Source organism: Antrostomus carolinensis, unplaced genomic scaffold (genome assembly GCF_000700745.2).
Source record: "Antrostomus carolinensis isolate BGI_N321 unplaced genomic scaffold, ASM70074v2 scaffold14595, whole genome shotgun sequence".
NCBI classification, from domain to species: Eukaryota; Metazoa; Chordata; class Aves; order Caprimulgiformes; family Caprimulgidae; genus Antrostomus; species Antrostomus carolinensis.
This window is the reverse complement of record NW_010314507.1, coordinates 85,806-106,641: the sequence shown is the minus strand read 5'-3', so window position 1 is coordinate 106,641 and position 20,836 is coordinate 85,806. Positions and strand designations below refer to the sequence as shown.

The window sequence follows — 20,836 nt, the reverse complement described above, 5'->3', positions numbered from 1 at the left end:
GGGGGTGAGGGTGGGGGGAGGTACAAGTGAGAGTGGTTTTCTCAAGTGCTTTTTTACTGCTTAAGAAAGAGAAATAAAACTGAAAACCAGTGAAATGAAAATGATAATACCACAAATTATTAACTTGAAAAGCACACTTCTAAATGGATTGCAACAGATTTCACCTGTATCTAATTTTATCTCCATGGGCAGTTCACTATAAGTCTGGATCTTGTGGTCTACACTATAAATTTTATATATATTTCTTACTATGGATGCTACTATGAATTCAGACTTGATAATTTTTCAAAGATTTGGTCTGAAAGGAATGTACATGATAAGAAATATTTTAATTAGATCAAATTTCTACAGAAAACCATTCTCTACTCTATCAGCTTCTCATAATTTTCCCTCACATATAAAAACATGAAAAAGTGTACGTTTCTTACAGTTCTTTCCTTCCCACTTATGCTACACAGAGGTCATACTGTGTATCCCTGAAATATTTTTGGCACTAAACTGACAAATAGCACATTACAAAATCGATCAAGATGCAGGGAACTGAGGAGCTGAATCTCAGAGAAAAAACTCCAGCTGGAGGCAAGTAGCAAAAGAAATGCAAAACCTGAGAGGGAAAACACATGTCATAAAGATCTGGACAAGTCAAATCAGAGTGTTAATCTGTCTAAAATGGAGTCCTTCCCTGATAAAACAGTCAAACTAGATAAAGTCAAACAGATAAACTCAGTCTACCGAGCCAGGGCAGTGCAGGACTATCACAGAGCTGTTGCTCCCATCGCAAGATGCTATTTCACAAGTTTCCTAAATGGTTTTGCTTCTCCTGCACCAAGAGCTAAGTTCAATGACTAAATTAGTTAATTTTAAACTGATTGTTGTCAGAAAATCAATGGCTGGAAAAGCAGATATTGGAAAACCTTATGAGAAAAATATGAACTGAAAATAAGTCATAAATTATTGTGAAGGGTAATTAATCATTTGAACATGTTATTAAGAGAAGTGATAATGTAGCTATGTTTGAAGTTCTAGAATGAGGATGAACATACAGTCAAAAGCCATTCTGTGGACTCAGAAGCATGGAAGAATATTTTCCTTCACTCTTGAGCAAAAAAGATTCAAATCTCAAATATAAGCTCTCACTATGTGGCTCTAAGCTTCCCTTAATTTGGGCCAGATATCAATGACATTTTTCTTGCTTAGGATGCAGGTGTAGCTCAATCAGCTTTAAAGGGGTATCTCTGAAGCAGGGAGGTCTTGACCAGTCTTTTAACTAGTCAGTAAAAACTTTACTATAAAGAGTTACACTAGCTATACTAAACCATTTCTCATTGATAGCCCTTACTCAGTTCCTGCACATCCTGGCTGTCATTACTTACACAGATTAACGATGTTCAGTCTGGTTTTGATCTGGCTACATATTTGTCTGAAGGACTGCATAAGGAAGAAATTGGCAGTGCCCAGATGGACAGAAAGGTAGCATTTCTTCAAATTTGTTCCATTTTCTTCTTATCTTTATTTATTTATTTATTTAAAGCATTTTTAAGAATTTTGTCTCTTTTCAAAATTCAGTCCATCAGAGGCAATTTGTGAGGAGGAAGCTGCTAATTCAAAGTTTCTAGACAGAGATCTCAGAGAACTTACCATCTCTTTCTTGTCTTCTTGAAAATGGGCACTCACAAACATCTTACCCACAACGTAAGGCAGTGCGTCTTCAACAAGGTCTACACATTTATCCCATTGAGGCAGCAAAGTTGTGGTCCCATGGATCACCTGTTGGCAGGTGCATGTAGTAGGTCATAACATCATACATTTTAAGAACAAGTCTGCATCCACATACAGTATAGTCTAAAGCATATTTGTCAAATAGCTAGCAAAAGGAAAAAATAATGATACTTTAGTTACTTGTATTTTCATCAAGTGTTATGACAAACCTTTTGAACTCCATAAAATAGCTATAAGAATTTTTTAGAAATAGTACAATGGTAATGACTTCGAAGGGTTAGACTCAGGGGGTTAATTTCAGAAAGGCATTCCCAAGTGGCCATTTTAGACCAATCTTGGTAGTTTTTCTACTTTATTCAGAGAGGCACTTTCCTCTAAAAAATCCCTGCTCTGAGATATCTCCCAAAAAAGTTTCTCTCTCTCTACTGACTAGGTGAAAAGCCTAGGGAGATTATCTTCATGAAAATGAGGTCAGTCCTTCGGAGATAACCTCCTACAGGCCCTACACTGTCCTGAACTTATCTCTGCTAACTAATGATGGCTAACATTGCTAGGTATGCGTTCACACCCTTTTGCCATTTATCTGTCTGGTTACTCTTACCACAGCCTGTTGCTTTTATTCTTTTTCCCAAACAGAATATTTTCAAGAGAAAACAGGTTTGAATTATCAAGAACACTGTACACTGAATGAGTGTTTGTCCCCCAAAAATCTCACTCTATATTATGGTAGAAAAATGTTAGTAGAACAGCTTGCATAGTTTACTAAAGGAACGGTAGTTAAATAGACACTTCCATGCTCTGATTATGTCCCTGCACCATTATACGTGAGCTTCAAAAGAGAAATAATCAAGACGTATCCTGGGCTGCACCAAGAGAAGCGTGTCCAGCAGGTCGAGGGAGGTGATTCTCCCCCTCTACTCCGCTCTCGTAAGGCCCCACCTGGAGTGCTGTGTCCAGTTCTGGAGCCCCCAGCACAAGAGAGACATGGACCTACTGGAGCGAGTCCAGAGGAGGCCACGAGGATGATCTGAGGGCTGGAGCACCTCTCCTATGAGGACAGGCTGAGAGAGTTGGGGCTGTTCAGCCTGAAGAAAAGAAGGCTCCAGGGAGACCTTTCAGCAGCCTTCCAGTACCTGAAGGAGCCTGCAGGAAGGTTGAGGAGGGACTTTTTACAAAGGCAGGTAATGATAAAACAAGAGGTAATGGCTTTAAACTGGAAGAGGGGAGGTTTAGATTAGATATTAGGAAGAAATTCTTTCCTGTGATGGTAGTGAGACACTGGAACAGGTTGCCCAGAGAAGCTGTAGATGCCCCATCCCTGGAAGTGTTTAAGGCCAGGTTGGATGAGGCTTTGAGCAACCTGGGGTCTAGTGGAAGGTGTCCCTGCTTATGGCAGGGGGGTTGGAACTATATGATCTTTAAGGTCCCTTCCAACCCAAACCATTCTATGATTCTATGAATGGTCAATGAATAAGGCAAAATAGAGCTCATGCACATTGCTGCCTTGGTTTCTGTTTCTCATGGGAAGGATGTTGTTACTATGGACACTTACATAGTTTACATTTTCTCATTAAGGTAGAGGTTCATTTAAAAAAAAAAAAAAAAAAAAAAGGCACACACAAAAAACCTGAGATGAGTCCATGTAAGAAGCAATAGCAGTGCTGATTTAAGAAACTTCTGTTGTTTTCAAGGTTCAAAGAGCTCCCTTTCCACTTAAGGAACTTCTTAACCTTTTCAACAGAGAACAAGCAAAATCCCAGTCCAGTAGCTGACACTTGTCAGCTGTGTAAAAGCAGAGTATAGTTAACACCAGACCAGGCCAGGTGGGATAGGATTTTGGCCTCTCACAGATTATACAAGCCTCTTAAGCACTGATCTAGCAGTTTCTGTGCCTCCTTTTTTCCCCTGTCTTCTCCTCCTTTGAGCCCGAGATTAAATTTCTAGCAAAACTAAAGGGTTTGGATTTGTTGTTTTCTAATAGAAGATCTCTTTGGAAAATTCCAAAGTAGCTTAACCCTCAGCTATTGAAGATCACATATTTTGGTAGTTCAGAGATTGATTTTCTCCATCATATTGTCTGTAATTAAGCTTAATCAATGACTCATACTTAAATACATAAGTGAATTGCACTTTCAAATGCTTTTTATTAATACTGTGTGTGCACTAATAGATTTTCAATGACAGAGAGAACACTGCTGCTATAAGAAACCCACATTAGGCAAACCCATGCATAATAAGGTAATAGTTTCCTAAACAGAGCCAAATTTGAAAATAAACTCCTTTTCCAAATTCTTCAACCCTCATATATAACACAGCATTCAAAGAAAAAAAGAAAAAAAAAAGAAAAAGAAGAAAAAGATAAAAAATAGAGAGAGAAGAAAATTTCTCTCCAGGATCCAGGCAAAACCACAATGGAGCTTTTTCCTGATTCAGAGGAAGAAGGGGAGTCATGGCATTAGTCATCAGAGCTTGAAATTCCTTCTGAAATCTCTGACTACGCATCAGCTGCAGAAAGAGTCAGGAGGTAAAGCTGGCTTTTAGACTGTGACATATTATTACAACATAATAATTATCATTGTTTTGAGGGAGGCTTGACTGTAAGGAGCACAGAAAGGCAGCCCAGGCTATAAGACTAATAAAAATAGAGCTGAGAGGAATAGATTATATCTCACAGCTATTTTATTGATATTTATGTTACAACAGCCAACTAGAACTCCCTCAAAATGGTCCTCCTCATATTAATGTACCACCCTAAAACACAGTACGACAGGTAGTAACAGTGACTATAAATAGCAGGTTTCAAGCCCTCCCCGTCAATTCAGAGCTCCATAACATCATTATCTGATCTTTTCCCCAGGTGCCACTGCACATTTGCTAGGACTCAAAGCACCACTGCAGAGGAGCTGCTGATAGTTGCTGATGTGGTAATCGAAGCACTTTCTCTACAGTCAGCAAGTTTGTCCTGTTTCACAACCTGAAGTTTTTTGAAGTTTCATAATGTCTTTTTCCCCTCTCTTTGCAAAGAGTTTAAGTGTCCTGATGCCAAGATTTCTACATGTAAGATGTAAAAGCCACCAACAGAAAATGAGTACCTGGTGACAAAAATACAGTGCTTAAGGTGGGTGAGGCTGATTGACTGAATAAAAGATAACCTTTGCTTTAAGTGTCACTGATCCATCTCATGGTCATGTCTTTTTAGTAGTCATTCAGTGTTTTCTTCACTTACATAGTAACAGTCTTGTGGTTCCTTTTAATGATCCCAAAGGACTTGTGTGCCTTTAGTCCTCCAGCTTCTGACTGGACAAATCTGTTCAACAAAGCCTTTGCCTTGGAATCCATTTCTCATGTCCTTTCTGCTGACCTGTGAGTTCTCTTCCCCCGAGTTATTTACTGCACTTAACTTTAGCTATTAACTATTAGCTATTGGTGTTTACTGCACTTAACTAATCTTCCATCTCCGGGTCCCAGGGGAAGATAATGAGAATGAGCTGCTGACTCACTGCCCTTAATGGGCTGTGTGTAAGTTTTCACAACCACTTACATGAAACCCTTGATGACATTGTTAATAAGCATTGAGTCAATTTGAATTAGATTTCTCCCTAAGCTTCCAGAAAGATTACCCAGAGAAGTGACAGCAACTAGTTACCATATCAAAACGCACAGTGTCCAAAGCTTAAAATTTCCTTCCAGGAAATTTTCTGGCCATAATATAACTCAATATAACTCAGTAGTATGCTGCAGACTGGCTGATGGCCAGCATCAATCTATTTTACCTGTCTAGCAAGGAATGTCCCAGGAGGGGAAAGACAAACTTGTCACTGTGGTTCTGACAGCCAGTTTCTCACATTTTTGCATGAAGAAAATGGCATTTTTAACAAGATTGATTGGAATATGATTTCAGAAATCTAAGAGACTGCGTTTCCTGTGCAGTTTCCATTAAGCTATTGGAGTTTATTTTTAGGTGTGTGATAAACTCAGAACTATTCCAGTACTGCTCAAGGCAAGACATTACAGATGCTTCAACTAGCCACCTGCATGCCTCACTGGGGAGGAGAGAACACCCACACCTCCTGTACCACACCACTGGCAGCATCATGCCAGCCTCCTGTTGTCATGTAGCCAAGCAGCTAATTTTCATAAGGACAAACAAAAAGTTCACATCTAAACTAAAGTGGCTTGGAAACAACAAGACAAAGCACTTTTGAGTTTTAGGTTTCATTCTTGGTTTGCTGAAAGAGACCTCTCACTGCCTACAGGATTATCAAGGTGGCTTTCTATTCAGGGTTCACTTAATGAAATACATGTATTTTACATAAATGCCTATACTACTTAACAGATAATTAGCTTTGCTCTCATAGCTTGGGGCAGTGAGGAACGTATTCTGGGGCTTCTGCCATCCCCAAGCTAGAAGGCACCTGATCGGCTTCTGTGTGGAAATGTCTGCTGTATGGATGTGCTAGACCTCATGTAAAGCTGACACTAGAGCATGAGAGAGGTTTGAGCAATCTTATAAAAGCTGAAATCTTGGACTTTTGTTTTACCAGAGCTATATTTATGCAGGTGTAATCAATAGGTTTTTTTCAAAAGCCTAGATTTTGGTCAAACAGGTCTGGCCTGCAGGAATAGCACAGGTCACAGCCCTGGCACTTTCCAGCTTTCAAGTTTCTGCATAAGAAGACTAAAGTTTTTAAAGGGGAGATCTCAAAAACTCCTTAACATAATCTAAAAGAGTTTTTTCCTTAGTGTCATATACAAGAATATGTATGTCTTAATTGTATGAGAGGGAGTCTTCAACAAAAAAAGTGAATTCAAGAAATTTATCCAGCATGGAAAACATTTCATGTTTTGCAAAGGTATAAAAAACCGTAAGAGAAACCAACAGGGTCAACACTAATACCACTGTAAATGCTATAAAAACTCTAACTTACCCGAGAAAATTCCAGCCACCGATATTGAAAACGTCTACTGAGGTTAAATAACCTTGCATAAACCATCCTCCACACCAGATAGTTGGCAAGAGTCCTGTTAAATCAGACATATTTTTATCAGACATCTAAATGCATATGATGTACCACAAAGGACTCACAGAAATATCTCTACAAACATTTTGATTGAACAGTGGAAATTTCATCTTGAAAATTAATGAGTGATGACTAAATTGGTAAATCCCTATTACACAGAAGAATCTGTATGATTGCAACCAGTTAATACGTAATTGCACCAGGATAACAGTCTTCTAGAGGATATTTATAATAAGTCCATCTCCTAATATGTCATTTTTAGGTAATGCTATTTTCAAAAGGCAGTTTTTATTTTTCCATAGAAGTGGCAAGAACTTTGCCATAACAACAGTTGCATAAAAGTTCTATCCAGAGATAAGAAAATAATGGATTTTTCTTTTTTAAATCAAAGTGAGTGTTATCTCTCCTCATTAATAGGGCACATAAATTGTAACTATGAAACAGAATAGATAAGTCCATCCCATATGTACTAGCATTATCTCATATTTGTATCTTTCATTAGAAGTTATCAATATGCTTTTAAAAGTTCTCACTACCCACAGAGTTATTAAAGTATTACCACTCTTATTTGGCAGATGGATAATTGAAATACCAAAAAAGATAAGTCTCAGTAACAAGAATCTCATAAGAACTGAGGCTGAGAGATCCAGGAAAAACTTGTTTAAAATCCCCAGGAGACCTGACATCCATGCCCCTTTTCTAAAACTTCAAGCACTTGATTTGAGGATTTATCTTATTTAGATTGAGCTCAAGTCTCCCATTGCCATAGGTGTGGAGCAGCATAGCTGTTGCTACAGTGTCACTCCATTAGCTTCAATCATGGACACATCCCATACTGCCCCCTTCTCCAAATTATAACAGGTTATAAACACACTTTATGGGCATGTTGCCTTCACAGCAGCATTCGCCTGAGCCATAACTCTGAGTCTTGCCTCTAACCAAGCTCCAACCTACCCACAAAAAGCCTCCAGCTAAAGTCACATTGTTACTGGAAGGTTACACTCTTGGCCACTCAATTGAAGAGACGATAAAGAGATGAAAATGGAGAGGTTTAAGGCAAGATATAGCTACAGCTACATATCGTCTATTAGTGACTGAGTACATGATAACCCAGTAACTCCAGTAGCATCCAAGTGGGACACCACCAAGAGCTGATGGGTGGCTGTGTACACTCTGTGGGATGGCACTCTCTGCTGAGATGTGCACTGGGGACCAGCCTGGTCAGGCCCAGGAGTCAGTGGCCAGGAAAGGCAGTTGCTCTGCAGTGCCATTGGATTTGGCTTCCCTGAAGGCTGCTCCAGTTGAACTGAAGATAGCACAAGTGTGCACACTCACATGAACCTGCACAGCAATTGCACATCCATGGCAGCCTGGGAAAACCCTGGTTTACTTATCATTTATTCTGCATATGCTTATGGGTGAGCAATATGGTCAACTCATTTCACACAGGAAAACCTGAGGGTGCAATCTCAAGCCAAGTATCACCTCGAAGGCCTGATACTCACTAGCCTTTCTGGCCAGTGGCAGCTCCTACATGGGAGTAGAGAACTGCTGTGATTTAGAAGTCCTGCCTTTTTTACTTCTCCTCATCTCTCACATTGGGCATATTCCCTCTTTTAGAATACAGATATATCATATAGTACACATAAATCCCCACAATTATCATAAAACGTACCTGAAAAAGCTTTTTGGCATGAATAATATACATTTATAACACAGTACATGTTAGAAAAGCCAAAACTGTTAGCTGTATTAGACGATCAAACCATTTTGAAATAATGCTAAGAGTCATTAAAAATTAATTCCAACCTATGAAATATGAGAAAGTATAGATTTTGCCCTTAACACATTTCTGATGGTGTGGAATTCCCTCACTCAATGGCAACCAAAGCACCCTAAAACTGCTCAGTTCTCATTAGTTTTGTAAATGACTTGAAATCCATGAACCTCACAACTATCTGCCTCAGGTATTTCAGCAGAGTTGAATAGCACCCGTGCTCCCTCAGTAACTACTCTGGATCTAAAACAGTATTTACGCGAGTCTTGCAGATTAAAAGGTTTAAAGATTCAATTTTCATCAAAAGTATTAGGTAAAAAAACCTCAGCTAAATAGACCACTATCATAAACCAATTATGTGTATTCATACTTAATTGCTAGAAAAAAAATCAATTCTTCCTTTTGTGTGCTTCTTGTTCTCATTCAGTGGTGTTTGTCCTTATGTTTGAGTTGGGGAACCTCTGTCAAACTGGTAGTGAATGAAAGACTGAAATTTGTAAAGGATGAGTCTCAAAAAGGTGACTTATTCAATGACACTAATATAAGCGGGAATTCAAGAACTGTTGTGTTGAGCATAAGTAATGAAGGCAGCTGTCAGTTTCAGGAAATATCCCACAATTATTTGAGATTTGTTTTAATTTGGGAAGGAAAAGAAGGCTGGAAGGCTGATACGTCCTAAAACCAAGCTGTCTGATGAGATTGTAATAATTCCTGATTGTAATCACACTAGAATCCACTGATGCATACGATGCATATAAAAACAGGAAGGTTTTGCTTCAAAGCCCAGTAGTGTGTTTATTTGCTGGGGCCAGGCAGACAGTGGGGAAACATTAAGGGGTTTTGTTGTTGCTTCTTTGAGGGCTGGTGTTCAATATTGCAAAATAAAATCATATTTTATCTTAATTTGTTTACCTGTTTTGGACATGATCATCTTACCTTTTTGGCTAACTATACAAACTTAAAATCAATTGGTCATCTTCATTCGATTTAAAAACTGATATTTTTTCACTATGAAATGCCTCCAGTGCGTATCTTGGGGTGATTTTTATCCCAATTTTACAAATAAGTTCACTGAGGCTCAGAGAAGTAAACCTCTTCACACGGAGAAAAATCCAACACACAAATAAAACATACAAATCATCTCTGCTGTTTTGATGAGACCAGAACATTTGTTGTTGTAACCTTTCAGAAAAGTACAGTGCATTGATCCCTATTTTAACTTCAAAATGACTGCAGAAAGAAGTGTAGGCTTGCTTTTAACCAACATAATCATCCTTGTTATACATACTCCCAAAGGAAATGGTAGGAGCTTGTTTGCTGGGACAGTTAAAATTATACCAGTGCTTATGAATATCTACTAACAAACTCACTACTCTGTCTGGGAATAAAGTAGGCTGCTCATGTGAAATTCTGTGAGTTTGTAATATTTTAATCAACAGATATGGTGGTAATTAAAGAGGATAGATTTAATATGAGATAGATGGACAAATTAATTGACATTTTAAGAAAAAGATCTCTTTCACAGATTTTCAGATCCATTTGAAAATTGTACTCAGAATTCAGTCACGAATCAAATTATAAGTACTGAAAAACTTCTGCCTCTATTGCTAGAGGCACTAGTTCAAGTCAAACGATTGGAACTTCTCTCTCTAATTGTTCAGAGGCAGGCTAAGACCAGAAAGGAGATCTAGTACCCCCATCCCTCTCTAAAGAAAATTCCTCTTATGCTGCAGGAATTACAGAGTACTTCTCTATTAATTGTTCCATATTGAAAAGATGGGGTAAGGCAAGGCAAAGGAAACCAGTTATTCATTCTGACGTCCATGAGAACGATAAAGCTGCTTCCTTCAACAGCTGCAAACATCTCCAAAAAGGACACAATTTACTGTATCCTATTTATGGCTCACACATAAAGCACTAGCACACAGGTAACAGGGAAGGGATATAAGGGGCTTCTAACTGGTGCTAGCACAGTTCCATTTCCCCCCTTAATTCAACTTTAAGATATCATATGGAGAATGACAAATTAGACTACCTAAAAGAAAATATCCTTGTTAAGCTTTTACAGTTCACCCTACAGGAAAATGTTAAGACCTCATTGTTAGAAGCTCACATTAAGATTATTTCCTAATTTTCTCAGGACAGATAACAAGGTTTTTCTGGAGCAAACTATGACATTTTAAGTAATGAACATTATCATCTAATAGATAAACATGATCTTTGTTATCACACAGTGACTGTTTGGATGGATTTTATGTATAAGAACTTGAAGTCTCCTTGGGTTGAGTTTAGCACTCTATTTGCCGTCTCTAACATTTATGATGCAAATTTCTTTGGGTAAGACTGAGCAGAAAATGCCTAAACCATTATCAGCCATAAGATATGCACCTTGAAAATACTGGAAAAACATTCTATATATGAAAGACACTGCTTTTGCCCACCCAACCTGTGGGGATCAGAAAGCTGCTCTCAAGCTTTGCTGAAGATGGCTATTGCCATTCTTTCTTCTCCAGCCTCCCTCTGCCATGACACACAGGCTGGCTTAATTTCTCTTGAACACTCAGAGCCAGATTTTCCCCGAGTAAGACCCTAATGGAAAAAGGCTCCAAGTATTTACTCTGTAGTTACAGAATATACTTGCATGTAAGTGTATTGGTATATGGGGAATAACTAATCTTCTGTTGTCTTGTTACATGTTCATCCTCTAAATCACTGCTTTATTCCCCACTGATATAACTAACTTTATGAGTTATAAAGCAGTCCAAACCATTTAGAAGGCTTTCTTCAGCAGAGTAAAATTCGTGGCACACTAATGCTATTTGTCTGCATTTTATAAAGTGAAGATGTTTGATGAGCTCTAGGCAGATCAATAATTTTTATTTTTGTTTGATCTATGTGTTATTGTTACAGGTACTATGAATTAATGCAAACATTCTGTTACTGGAGACATAGAGCAACAGTATAAGAATACTGCTTAAGAAATTTTTTTTTGTGAAATGTAAATTTAGTTGTGGTCATACTGTGCAATCAGCAAAGTATGATTTTTTAGAGACAATAGCTTAACAATGTTTTTTCAAAGTTCAGCAACACATCTCAGCAGAGAGCAAATTATCACAGAAATCACTTAGATGTCACCAATAACTATGTTTCAAAATGGGATGTCATCTTCATATACATTTTTTCATCACATTGCCCAAAGCTGTCTTGCTTCCCTATGCAAAGCACATCATCTGTGTTTAATCTGAGTTACCTGCATTTTACAGCTATGTTCTACAGGTATAAATGATTTCACAAGATACAAGATCCTATACAAGTAAGAAATGCTTAATGCATCTGCAAAAAGCATCTTTACTGCAACCTATGTTTTCAGTAAAAAGAGAAAGGTGTTGAAACTGCAAATTCTCCTGCTACACAGAAGCTAATATCTAAATCCTCATTCAGCAAAACCAAGCAGACCTTTTGCCTAGAACCTTGATTCCAAGAATATCTGAAGCACCTGAAAAACCCAGGAAAAGCCCAGCATTTGATCTCCCCTCATAAGCATGGGTGAAACCATCAAGGGATCCTTACTTTTTCCTTTCATTTTCTAGTATCCTGAATAAATCTTTGAAGTACTGAGGAACACGGACAATCACATTTTCTGAAGGACCTATATCTTTGAGCTCAGGATAGAGTCTGGTGTCAATCACCTTCTTGATATATCCCAGCCAGTCAAACTGCAATGATAAAAAGAAGGCTGGTTAAAGCAGATTATGAAGAATTATGAAGAGACATTATTTATTAACAAAGTTGCACCTTTGGGACTAATGGTTTCAAAGCTTTACTTATTAAAAATTAAGAAACTACCGTACTTTGTCATTACACGTGTTTTCAAGACTCAGTAAAGTTATAACTGTATTTAAAAGGACATATATTGTAATTGAGTATACACATTCCTAATGATAGTCCTTTAACACGCTGCTGTGCACACTAAAGGCAATTTTAATTGCATAGGTCAGACTTTAAAAGAATAATTTTGCAATTATCCCCAACCAACCTGTGGAATCATGGCACTAAGCTCCGATATGTTCATTTTATTGTACATCACCTCACTTGTTCGATTTTCATATGGAATCATGATCTGAAGGGGGAAAAAAAATACCAACAAACATCAAAACAAGGATGATCTTGCAGGGACCTGCTCTTACATCATTACTGTCCATCATAATCCCAGTGCAGAAATATCTCACCACCTCTTTTCTAAGCATTTATGGCACTAACTTCCCTTTCTGAGGGTGGCATTTAACTAGGAGAAATGGAACACAGTTAATTGTCAGTTTAACTCATTACTGGGGAATTTAATGAGCTGTGTGTCTTCTTTGAACATATTAGACCAATTTTAGTTCTGATTATACTAAGGAAATGCATGTTGATTCATAAGAGACAAAGCACACCTATACCATAAATACTTATTCATCCCATTATGTGAGGTAGAAGCCAGCTCCAAATTATATAGTTTAAAAGGTCAAATCTGAGATAGGTATGCTGGAAGCACATGTCATCTCTTGGATTTGAACATGTTCTTGCTATGGCCTGACTCTAGCTAAGGAAAGAACCAGATACACACAAGTTTCTCCTCATTTTACCCCAGCATCCTGATTTCCATAGCAGGAAACCTGGGTACACAGGCCAGACATTAATTAAAGCATTCTCCAACCAGACATCTCATCTGGGTGACTAGAGGAGAACCTCTGCATCCTCTGTAGTGTCAAAGTCCAATAGCATAGTGAAAGAAATCCTAAATATAAAGCAAGTCCTTTTATAACTGTCAAGTAAAATTCAGATTCCAAGATATCAGTATGCTTCATGATAGAAAAACAAACCAAGTACAAGATATAGCTCAAAACTTTCTGTGTTCAAGAGAAACAATAATTTCCAATGGCAATTCCAGTCCCACTCTAAGCTGTGCAGTTTAAAGAGGGCAGAGATTGACGCCAGACTAACCAGACAGGTGGCAGTTCTCCAACCAAAATTCTCCAGTAAGTGTCTGCGGTTTTACTATTGCTTAAGCCACACAGAAAAAAAAAAAAAAAATTCTCCCTCTCTGCCAATTTCATTTATCTGACAAATCTTTAACCTCTTCTTGAACCCATTTGCTCCCTTCCTCTCAAAACTTTCCCTCTTGCTCCATTAATTCAAACATACTTGAAATCTTCCTTGTACACAAAAAGCTCTCTTGAAGCATAACACTCCTTTCCTATATCTAAAGTATCTTCCCTTTATTCTTGTTGTCTCTTTTCCTGAGCACACAAGTTCTTCTTTGTGTACGTTCACCTAAAATGAACACAGAGGAACACAGAGGAACACAGGATACAGTAAAAGCCCAGGTAACAAACAGGACTATCTCCTTTGAAATCATGGTGAGATGTTTATATAATTAATTTTGCTCATTAGCAATCATGCAACAATCCATTTCCCCGGACTCATGCCTAGTATCTGGATACATTTTATAAGGATTATCCATACTAAAAAGAAATTGGGTAACCATGAGCAAGTATGGCTTGTTACGTAATGGTATGCATTACTGATCCTGAAGGCTGTTACGTGATCCGGGTCATCTTATATGACAACTTCACCTATATACTTTGTGGATTAAAGCTCTCTGTAAGACATTCATTAAGTAAAGCATTAAAGCTACCAGAGGTAGCAATGCATCTTCTTATTACAGCACCAATAAACAGAAAAAATATGTCCTGTTTTTAAAGTCTACTGGGTCAAAACAAAGTATCTGCTCATTAGTCCATCCAGTCTAGGTAACTGAAGCTAAATATTGGGCTTTATTTTGAGGTTTGACAAAATTTCATGTCTTCCTAGCAGAGAGATGGAAACACTGATTTACTCCTATTGTGGATGGCCCTCAATTCTGCACACAAGCACCACTGAGAAGCATCACTGCCTTTCCTCCTGTAGATGGCAACAGCAGAACCCAGTGAAGAGTCATTTTCTGCTGCATAGCATGTCCTGTGCAACAGGCTTCTCTGTTAACAGTACACCCAGCATTTCACAGAGGACAGTGGGAAAGATAGCTTCTTTCCTTGGCGATATGAAGAAATCCTCAGCTCAGCTGGCAGTTCCGCAAATCAGTGTCAAGGTTGTAGCCTTAACTTTTGCTGGTTTCACAATGTTGAGGCTAACTCTTATCTCTCGCTTTGGAAGAAGTGGAAACAATAGTGGACTTAATGCTCCCAGGAGCACGATTCCTGCAGTAACCATACTGAAACAGAGATATGGGAAAGGAGAAATGCTCCTTCAGCCTGCAACAGCCTGCGAGAAGAGCTAATGTGCTCAGAAAAAATCAAATCCATCCTCTATGCTGCAGTGGAAGATATGGGCAAGTAGCTCTCCCAGGAGCCCCCAGACAAAGTGCTCCACCACCTGAACCTGTGTCCTAATTTGTAAATTAAACTCCAAAAAGGGGCAAAAATGTCACCAAGTAAATCAGTCAGAACTGAGCACTAGATTTAAATCTGTTTAGCTCTACTAAGTACAGTCGGACCCCTAAACGAAAACTCAGGGAGTTTATCGTCCCTTCTCCCAGGGTAGCTGGTGAAAGCAGCTCAGGAGTTAACGGTGATGCTACTGTAACCATCGCCCTCTCACTACGAAGCTCAATATCCCATCTCAGTTTTGTGCTGTTTTGAGACTGTTCCTCAGAGAAACAGCCTGGTCTGCTTCTTGAATAGATAGTAATGTATTCACAACATAACTGCACAGCAGAGACTCAAATTCTGCCCAAGTTAAAAATTAAGAAATATTAACAATTTAAAGGACCAAGGGTATTTGGTTAAGTTTTTCACTCCCCCCCTCACTCCCCTCCACAAGTAAAATAATCAGTTTAAGAATTAACTAAGGGAGCAAGATTGTTCATCCTTTTTTCATCAAGTTGTGCCCCTTTCCTTCTACTTTCAAAAACCACTATTGCTAAGGCTGTTGATATAATGACTTTCCATTTCGAAAAAGGAATGCACTTTTTTTTTTTAAACAGGATAGCACTTTTTTTTTTTTTTTTTAAGTTAGCTTCAATCACACATTAAATTACCAACCTCAGCTATTTTAACTTCCAGTTTTAGAACTGACTTCATGTCAGATTCGGCTCGTGAAGCATTTGCACCCAGAAGCACTGCTGTATCAACCATGAACTGCAAAAAGGCATCTCGGTACTGTAAAGAAAAAAAAAAATGGGAAATGACAGCTGGATTTGCACTTGAGCACAGGTGTAGCAGTAGCCCAGAAATGCCCAGCTATAGCAAGGAGTATAGTGCTTTGTACTTTTATGCCCTAGCAACCAAAGTTGTACTTTCCTTACCTTGAAAGCGTGCTGTCATCAAGAAGAAAGGAAGAAACAGCGGTAACATACTGGGCATGACAGATACTTGCTGTGGTTCACAGAGCATAAATCTCAGGAAATGCAAATGACACTTTGGGATTAGACTGATAACACTTAGAGCTCTTACAGTGGGATTAGACAACGTGTATGAGTGTACACCAATATCTTACACAAACTCATACAGTAATCAGTACAGGACTGAAGAATTACTTACATACAAGTGCAAGCATAGTGGCTGAGAAGAGAGGGAGATAAAGGGACACTCCACTGAGCTCTCTCCTCTATTCCTGCCACGGCACTGCAACACATGTACCTGCTACAGTGCTGTGCTCTACTCTCCCCAGGCTATCCTAATAAAACACATTTTAGTCTCAGCACGCATACACAAATGTTAGCAAAATACACTGTATGTCATGATACTGTAGTGATTTCTCTGCTACCTCCCCCTCAGCATAATCTTTCAGAGATTTTGGAGGGATCATATTGCTCCAAATCCACTTTTACTAGCTCACAGTCCAACCAAAGCAAAAACATATCCTCCCCCTCTACTCTGCCCTGGTGAGGCCGCATCTGGAATATTGTGTCCAGTTCTGGGCCCCACAGTTCAAGAACGACAGGGAACTGCTTGAGAGAGTCCAGCACAGAGCCACCAAGATGATTAAGGGAGTGGAGCATCTCCCTTATAAGGAAAGGCTGAGAGAGCTGGGTCTCTTTAGCTTGGAGAAGAGGAGACTGAGGGGAGACCTAATTAATGTTTACAACTATGTTAAGGGCGAATGTCTTGAGGATGGAGCCAGGCTCTTCTCAGTGATGCCCAATGGTAGGACAAGGAGCAATGGGTGTAAGCTGGAACACAGGAGGTTCCACCTAAACTTGAGAAAAAACTTCTTTACGGTGAGGGTGCCAGAGCCCTGGGACAGGCTGCCCAGGGAGGGTGTGGAGTCTCCTTCTCTGGAGACATTCAAGACCTGCCTGGATGCCTTCCTGTGTAATTTCGTTTAGGTTCCTTCTCTGGTAGGGGGATTGGACTAGATGATCTTTTGAGGTCCCTTCCAATCCCTAATATTCTGTGATATCCCAATGTATTTGTACCTTTAGATACAATTCTTTGTATCCTGGCATCACCTAGTCTGATAGATGCAGCTAAAAAGCCTACTAACCTCTCCAGGAGCTCAAAAGGGAAGCAAAACTGTAAAGCATTAATCATTAGCAATGACTTGTCCCCACTGACAACCCAAGGGGTTGTTTTCTTTGAGCTTTGGGTTGCGTGTGCTGGATACAGCCCACAGGCCTTCATCAAGTAAGGGGGGAGAAAGGTATTGCCATGGTCAAATGTTGATACATTAAAATGTTGATAAACTTCATTGATTCACAACTGCTGTCCATAGAAAAGTAGCAAGAAACTAAGCTGTAGCAGAGAAATCATAGATAAAGGAGGGGGTAAAGACGAAATGAATATTTGAAATCTGTTGAGGAACTCTTGTTCCTTTCATTAAAGGAATTTAGGTTAATTTGATGGTGATAACCTGTGGTGGCTCATCCTTCTGGCCTAATTGAGCCCAAGAGGCAGCCTGGAGAGTAGCTCACTGAGGCAGCCCATGGACATGGCAGCTTCTGGGCTCCGCTTTGTTGAGATATTCTTGAGCATCTTGGCACTTTGTCCACAATCTGGGAACTCCTGGGACGTCCCCTGAGAGACACGAAGGGTCCTGCTGCCACCAGGTCAGGCGAAGGTAGCTGCAGCAGCTGCTAACCAACTGACCACTGTGCGTGAACAAAGGGTGCCCACAGCCTCTCTTCTAGCTGACTCCAGGTTACAAAATCATAGAATATCTCAAGTTGGAAGGGACCCATAAGGATGATCAAGTCCAACTCCCAGCTTTTCGCAGGACTAGCTAAAACTAAACTTCATGACTAAGAGAGTCATCCAGATGCTTCTTGAACTGACAGGCTTGGTGCCATGATCACTTCCCTGGGGAGTCTGTTCCAGTGACCAACCAACCACCTTCTCAGTGAAGAGAGATTAGAGAGGGTAGAACACCCTTTGAGCCCATGCCAGAGAGAAGTCTACATTAAAGCGAGGCCCAGAGAACAGCTCCCAGAGGTTGTCAATAGATGTAGCAGTCCACAGAGAAAAGGCCAGCAAACTTTGTCTGACACATGCATCCTTAGGTACAGTGGTCACACACCAGGATATGATCCCCAGGTACCGCTGGTGTAGCTATCCTTTTGTGATTGGACCCCTGGACCCACATAGTGCTTCATAAGGAAGGATGCAGCTCTGCAAGCGTCAGGTTGCAAGGAGTGTCTGGGGCCTCTCGTTGAGGTTGGGACACCATGGTCTTCTCAACTGCACACCTCCTGCATCCTAGGACCTGTGTTGCCAAATGAAAGGCTGGGAGAGGTGAGCAGACCAAACAGTCTCAGAGGGATGAGAAAGATCAACCAGATCTTCCCTGAGACACCCTGCAGCTTCAAGAGCCTGGACCTTCAACTGCAGCAGAAGAGCAGGAGGAGCCTGTCCCTATGAAGCTGGAAGGTGGAAACTCCCATCACAGTGAAGGCTGGAAGTCCACTGTTTTTGTAGATGACGAGGAGCCAGGAGCCCTATCAACTGGAGCACCTTCTGTGGCTGAACCTGAGCCACTCAGGACCACTAGAATGAAGAAGCAAGCTACAGTGGTAAGAGACTCATTACTGCAGGGGATGGAGGTCCCCACCTGCCAACCTAATTTATCATCTAGGGAGCTTTGCTGCTTACTGGGGTCTCGCATTCAGAATGTTGTGGAAAGGCTGCTGAGGCCTGTTCAGTCCTCTGGCTGCTGCTCTTCCTGGTAGGCACCAATGCTATTGTGAGGCGTAACTTGGGAAGTATCACAGAATGGCAGGGGTTGGAAGGGACCTCAAAAGATCATCTAGTCCAATCCCCCTGCCAGAGCAGGAACCTAAACGAAATTACACAGGAAGGCATCCAGGCAGGTCTTGAATGTCTCCAGAGAAGGAGACTCCACAACCTCCCTGGGCAGCCTGTCCCCGTGCTCTGTCACCCTCACAGTAAAGAAATTTTTCCTTAAGGTTGTATGGAACTTTTGTTGTTCCAGTTTTTGCCCATTGCCCCTTGTCCTGTCACCAGCCACCACCAAAAAGAGCCCGGCCCCATCCATTTGGCCCCCACATTTCAGATAGTTACAGACATTGATAAAGTCCCCTCTCAATCTTCTCTTCTCCAGGCTTAAGAGCCCCAGCTCTCTCAGCCTCTCCTTGTAATGCTCCTCTCCAGATGCTCCAGGCCCTAATCATCTTTGTGGCCCTCCAATGGACTCTCTCCAGGACATCCCTGTCCCTCTTGAACTGAGGAGCCCAGAACTGGATGCAGTACTCCAGCTGTGGCCTCACCAGGGCAGAGTAGAGGGGGGGGGAGAACCTCCCTCAACCTGCTGGCCCCACTCTTCTTAGTGCACCCCAGGATGCCATTGGCCTTCTTGGCCACAAGGGCACAGTGCTGGCTCATGGTCATCCTGCTGTCCACCAGGACACCCAGGTCCTTTTCCACAGAGCTCCTCTCCAGCAGGTCAGCCCCTAACCTGTACTGGTGCATGTGATTATTCCTCCCAAGGTGAAGGACTCTGCACTTGCTCTTGCTGAACTTCATCAGGTTCCTTTCCACCCAACTCTCCAGTGTGTCCAGGACTCGCTGAATGGCAGCACAGCTTGTCTCTGAAGATGTTTCAGAAGACCATATTGAAAGCCTTAATTACATGGTGAACAACAACTGTTCTCCTCTCATCCACCAAGCTATTCACATAATTGTAGACGTTTGGCTAAGTGCAATTTCTCCTTCATAAATCCATGCTCACTACTCCTGATCACCTTGCCCCTCGTGTTCTGTGTGGTATTGGTGCTTGTGGTGGTACTGTTTTCTTATAGAAAATATCCTGAAAAATCTAAATCCAAACAAGTCACAATCCTTTCTCAATTTGGAGCTCAACAAAACAAAAGCAACAATGAAAAAAACTGAAGGGAAAAATGGTCACTTCAATCTATAAGTAATACCTACAGATTTAGCTTCTGTGGTGTTTTCTAGGTAATCTTCTCGAGATGCAAGAGAGAGGCTTGCTTGATCGAGCTGTTAAAAATAACAAGAAGCAGCATTTAATAGGTAAGTTAATCAGAATTCAAAGGTAGCCCTAGAAGCAACTTTGGAAGAGTTCATGTTTTTCTGGAAATTGTGGTAGATGTGTGTAAATATCTAACACATAATACACTGCACCAGCCTGAGTTCCACAGGATTTCAAAACAACAGAAAATTGCTATGCTGTGCCAACAGACATTACCTAAACCACACTACTGTGATCTGGGGAGCCTCAGATGCCCTCGCCAATATTTAAGTCATCTACTAGAGCAAAGAATCACCCACACGATTTATGGGTTTATGGTTCCATTACTGAGTAGGTAATGCAGTAGAACTAAGTCTACAGGATAAAGGAGTTTGTGTTGATGACCATTCATGCTATACATATGCAAGGGGCACATATGTATATTGTTTGAGAAAAACACTAGTCTAGTGTATGGATCAAATGCCCATTAGGTGTTGGAGCATGTTAGCTGCCATGTGTCTGGAAAGCATTAGCCTTCTTTGAATGAAACTGAGGTTACACTCGAGCAGCCTAGATCAGCACCGAGTGCTGTAGTGGGCTTTTGGAACAGATGTACTGAAACAGCCGGATACCAGGCACAGAAATTATTGCATGCATTACACGGGAAATTGTTATGCCTCCAGTACATTAGCTAAAGATGTCTGGTAGATCCAGGTGGATCTTTGACTTTTACTTATCTTTTTGATCTAAACATGGATCAAATTTGTTGGTCTATAGTCACTCTAATATTGGAATAAGGTCCTCAAGGTAATTTCTAAACCAGTCCAAAAAATTCACTGAGATCTGCACTTAATCT

At 40.4% G+C, this 20,836-nt stretch overlaps 1 protein-coding gene across 1 annotated transcript in view; it reads right to left on the bottom strand.

Moving 5' to 3' along the window:
* Window positions 1–1,322: 1,322 nt before the first annotated feature.
* LOC104524712 (phosphate regulating endopeptidase homolog X-linked) overlaps window positions 1,323–20,836 on the bottom strand; it is a 47,181-nt gene continuing 27,667 nt past the window's right edge. The window contains exons 5-11 of the mRNA XM_029084889.1: window positions 19,941–20,009; window positions 15,600–15,716; window positions 12,554–12,637; window positions 12,088–12,233; window positions 6,648–6,741; window positions 1,639–1,767; window positions 1,323–1,355 (exon numbers count right to left, since the gene is read on the bottom strand). Coding sequence (XP_028940722.1) covers window positions 1,323–1,355; window positions 1,639–1,767; window positions 6,648–6,741; window positions 12,088–12,233; window positions 12,554–12,637; window positions 15,600–15,716; window positions 19,941–20,009 — 672 coding nt within the window. The remainder of the gene's footprint in view (window positions 1,356–1,638; window positions 1,768–6,647; window positions 6,742–12,087; window positions 12,234–12,553; window positions 12,638–15,599; window positions 15,717–19,940; window positions 20,010–20,836) is intronic.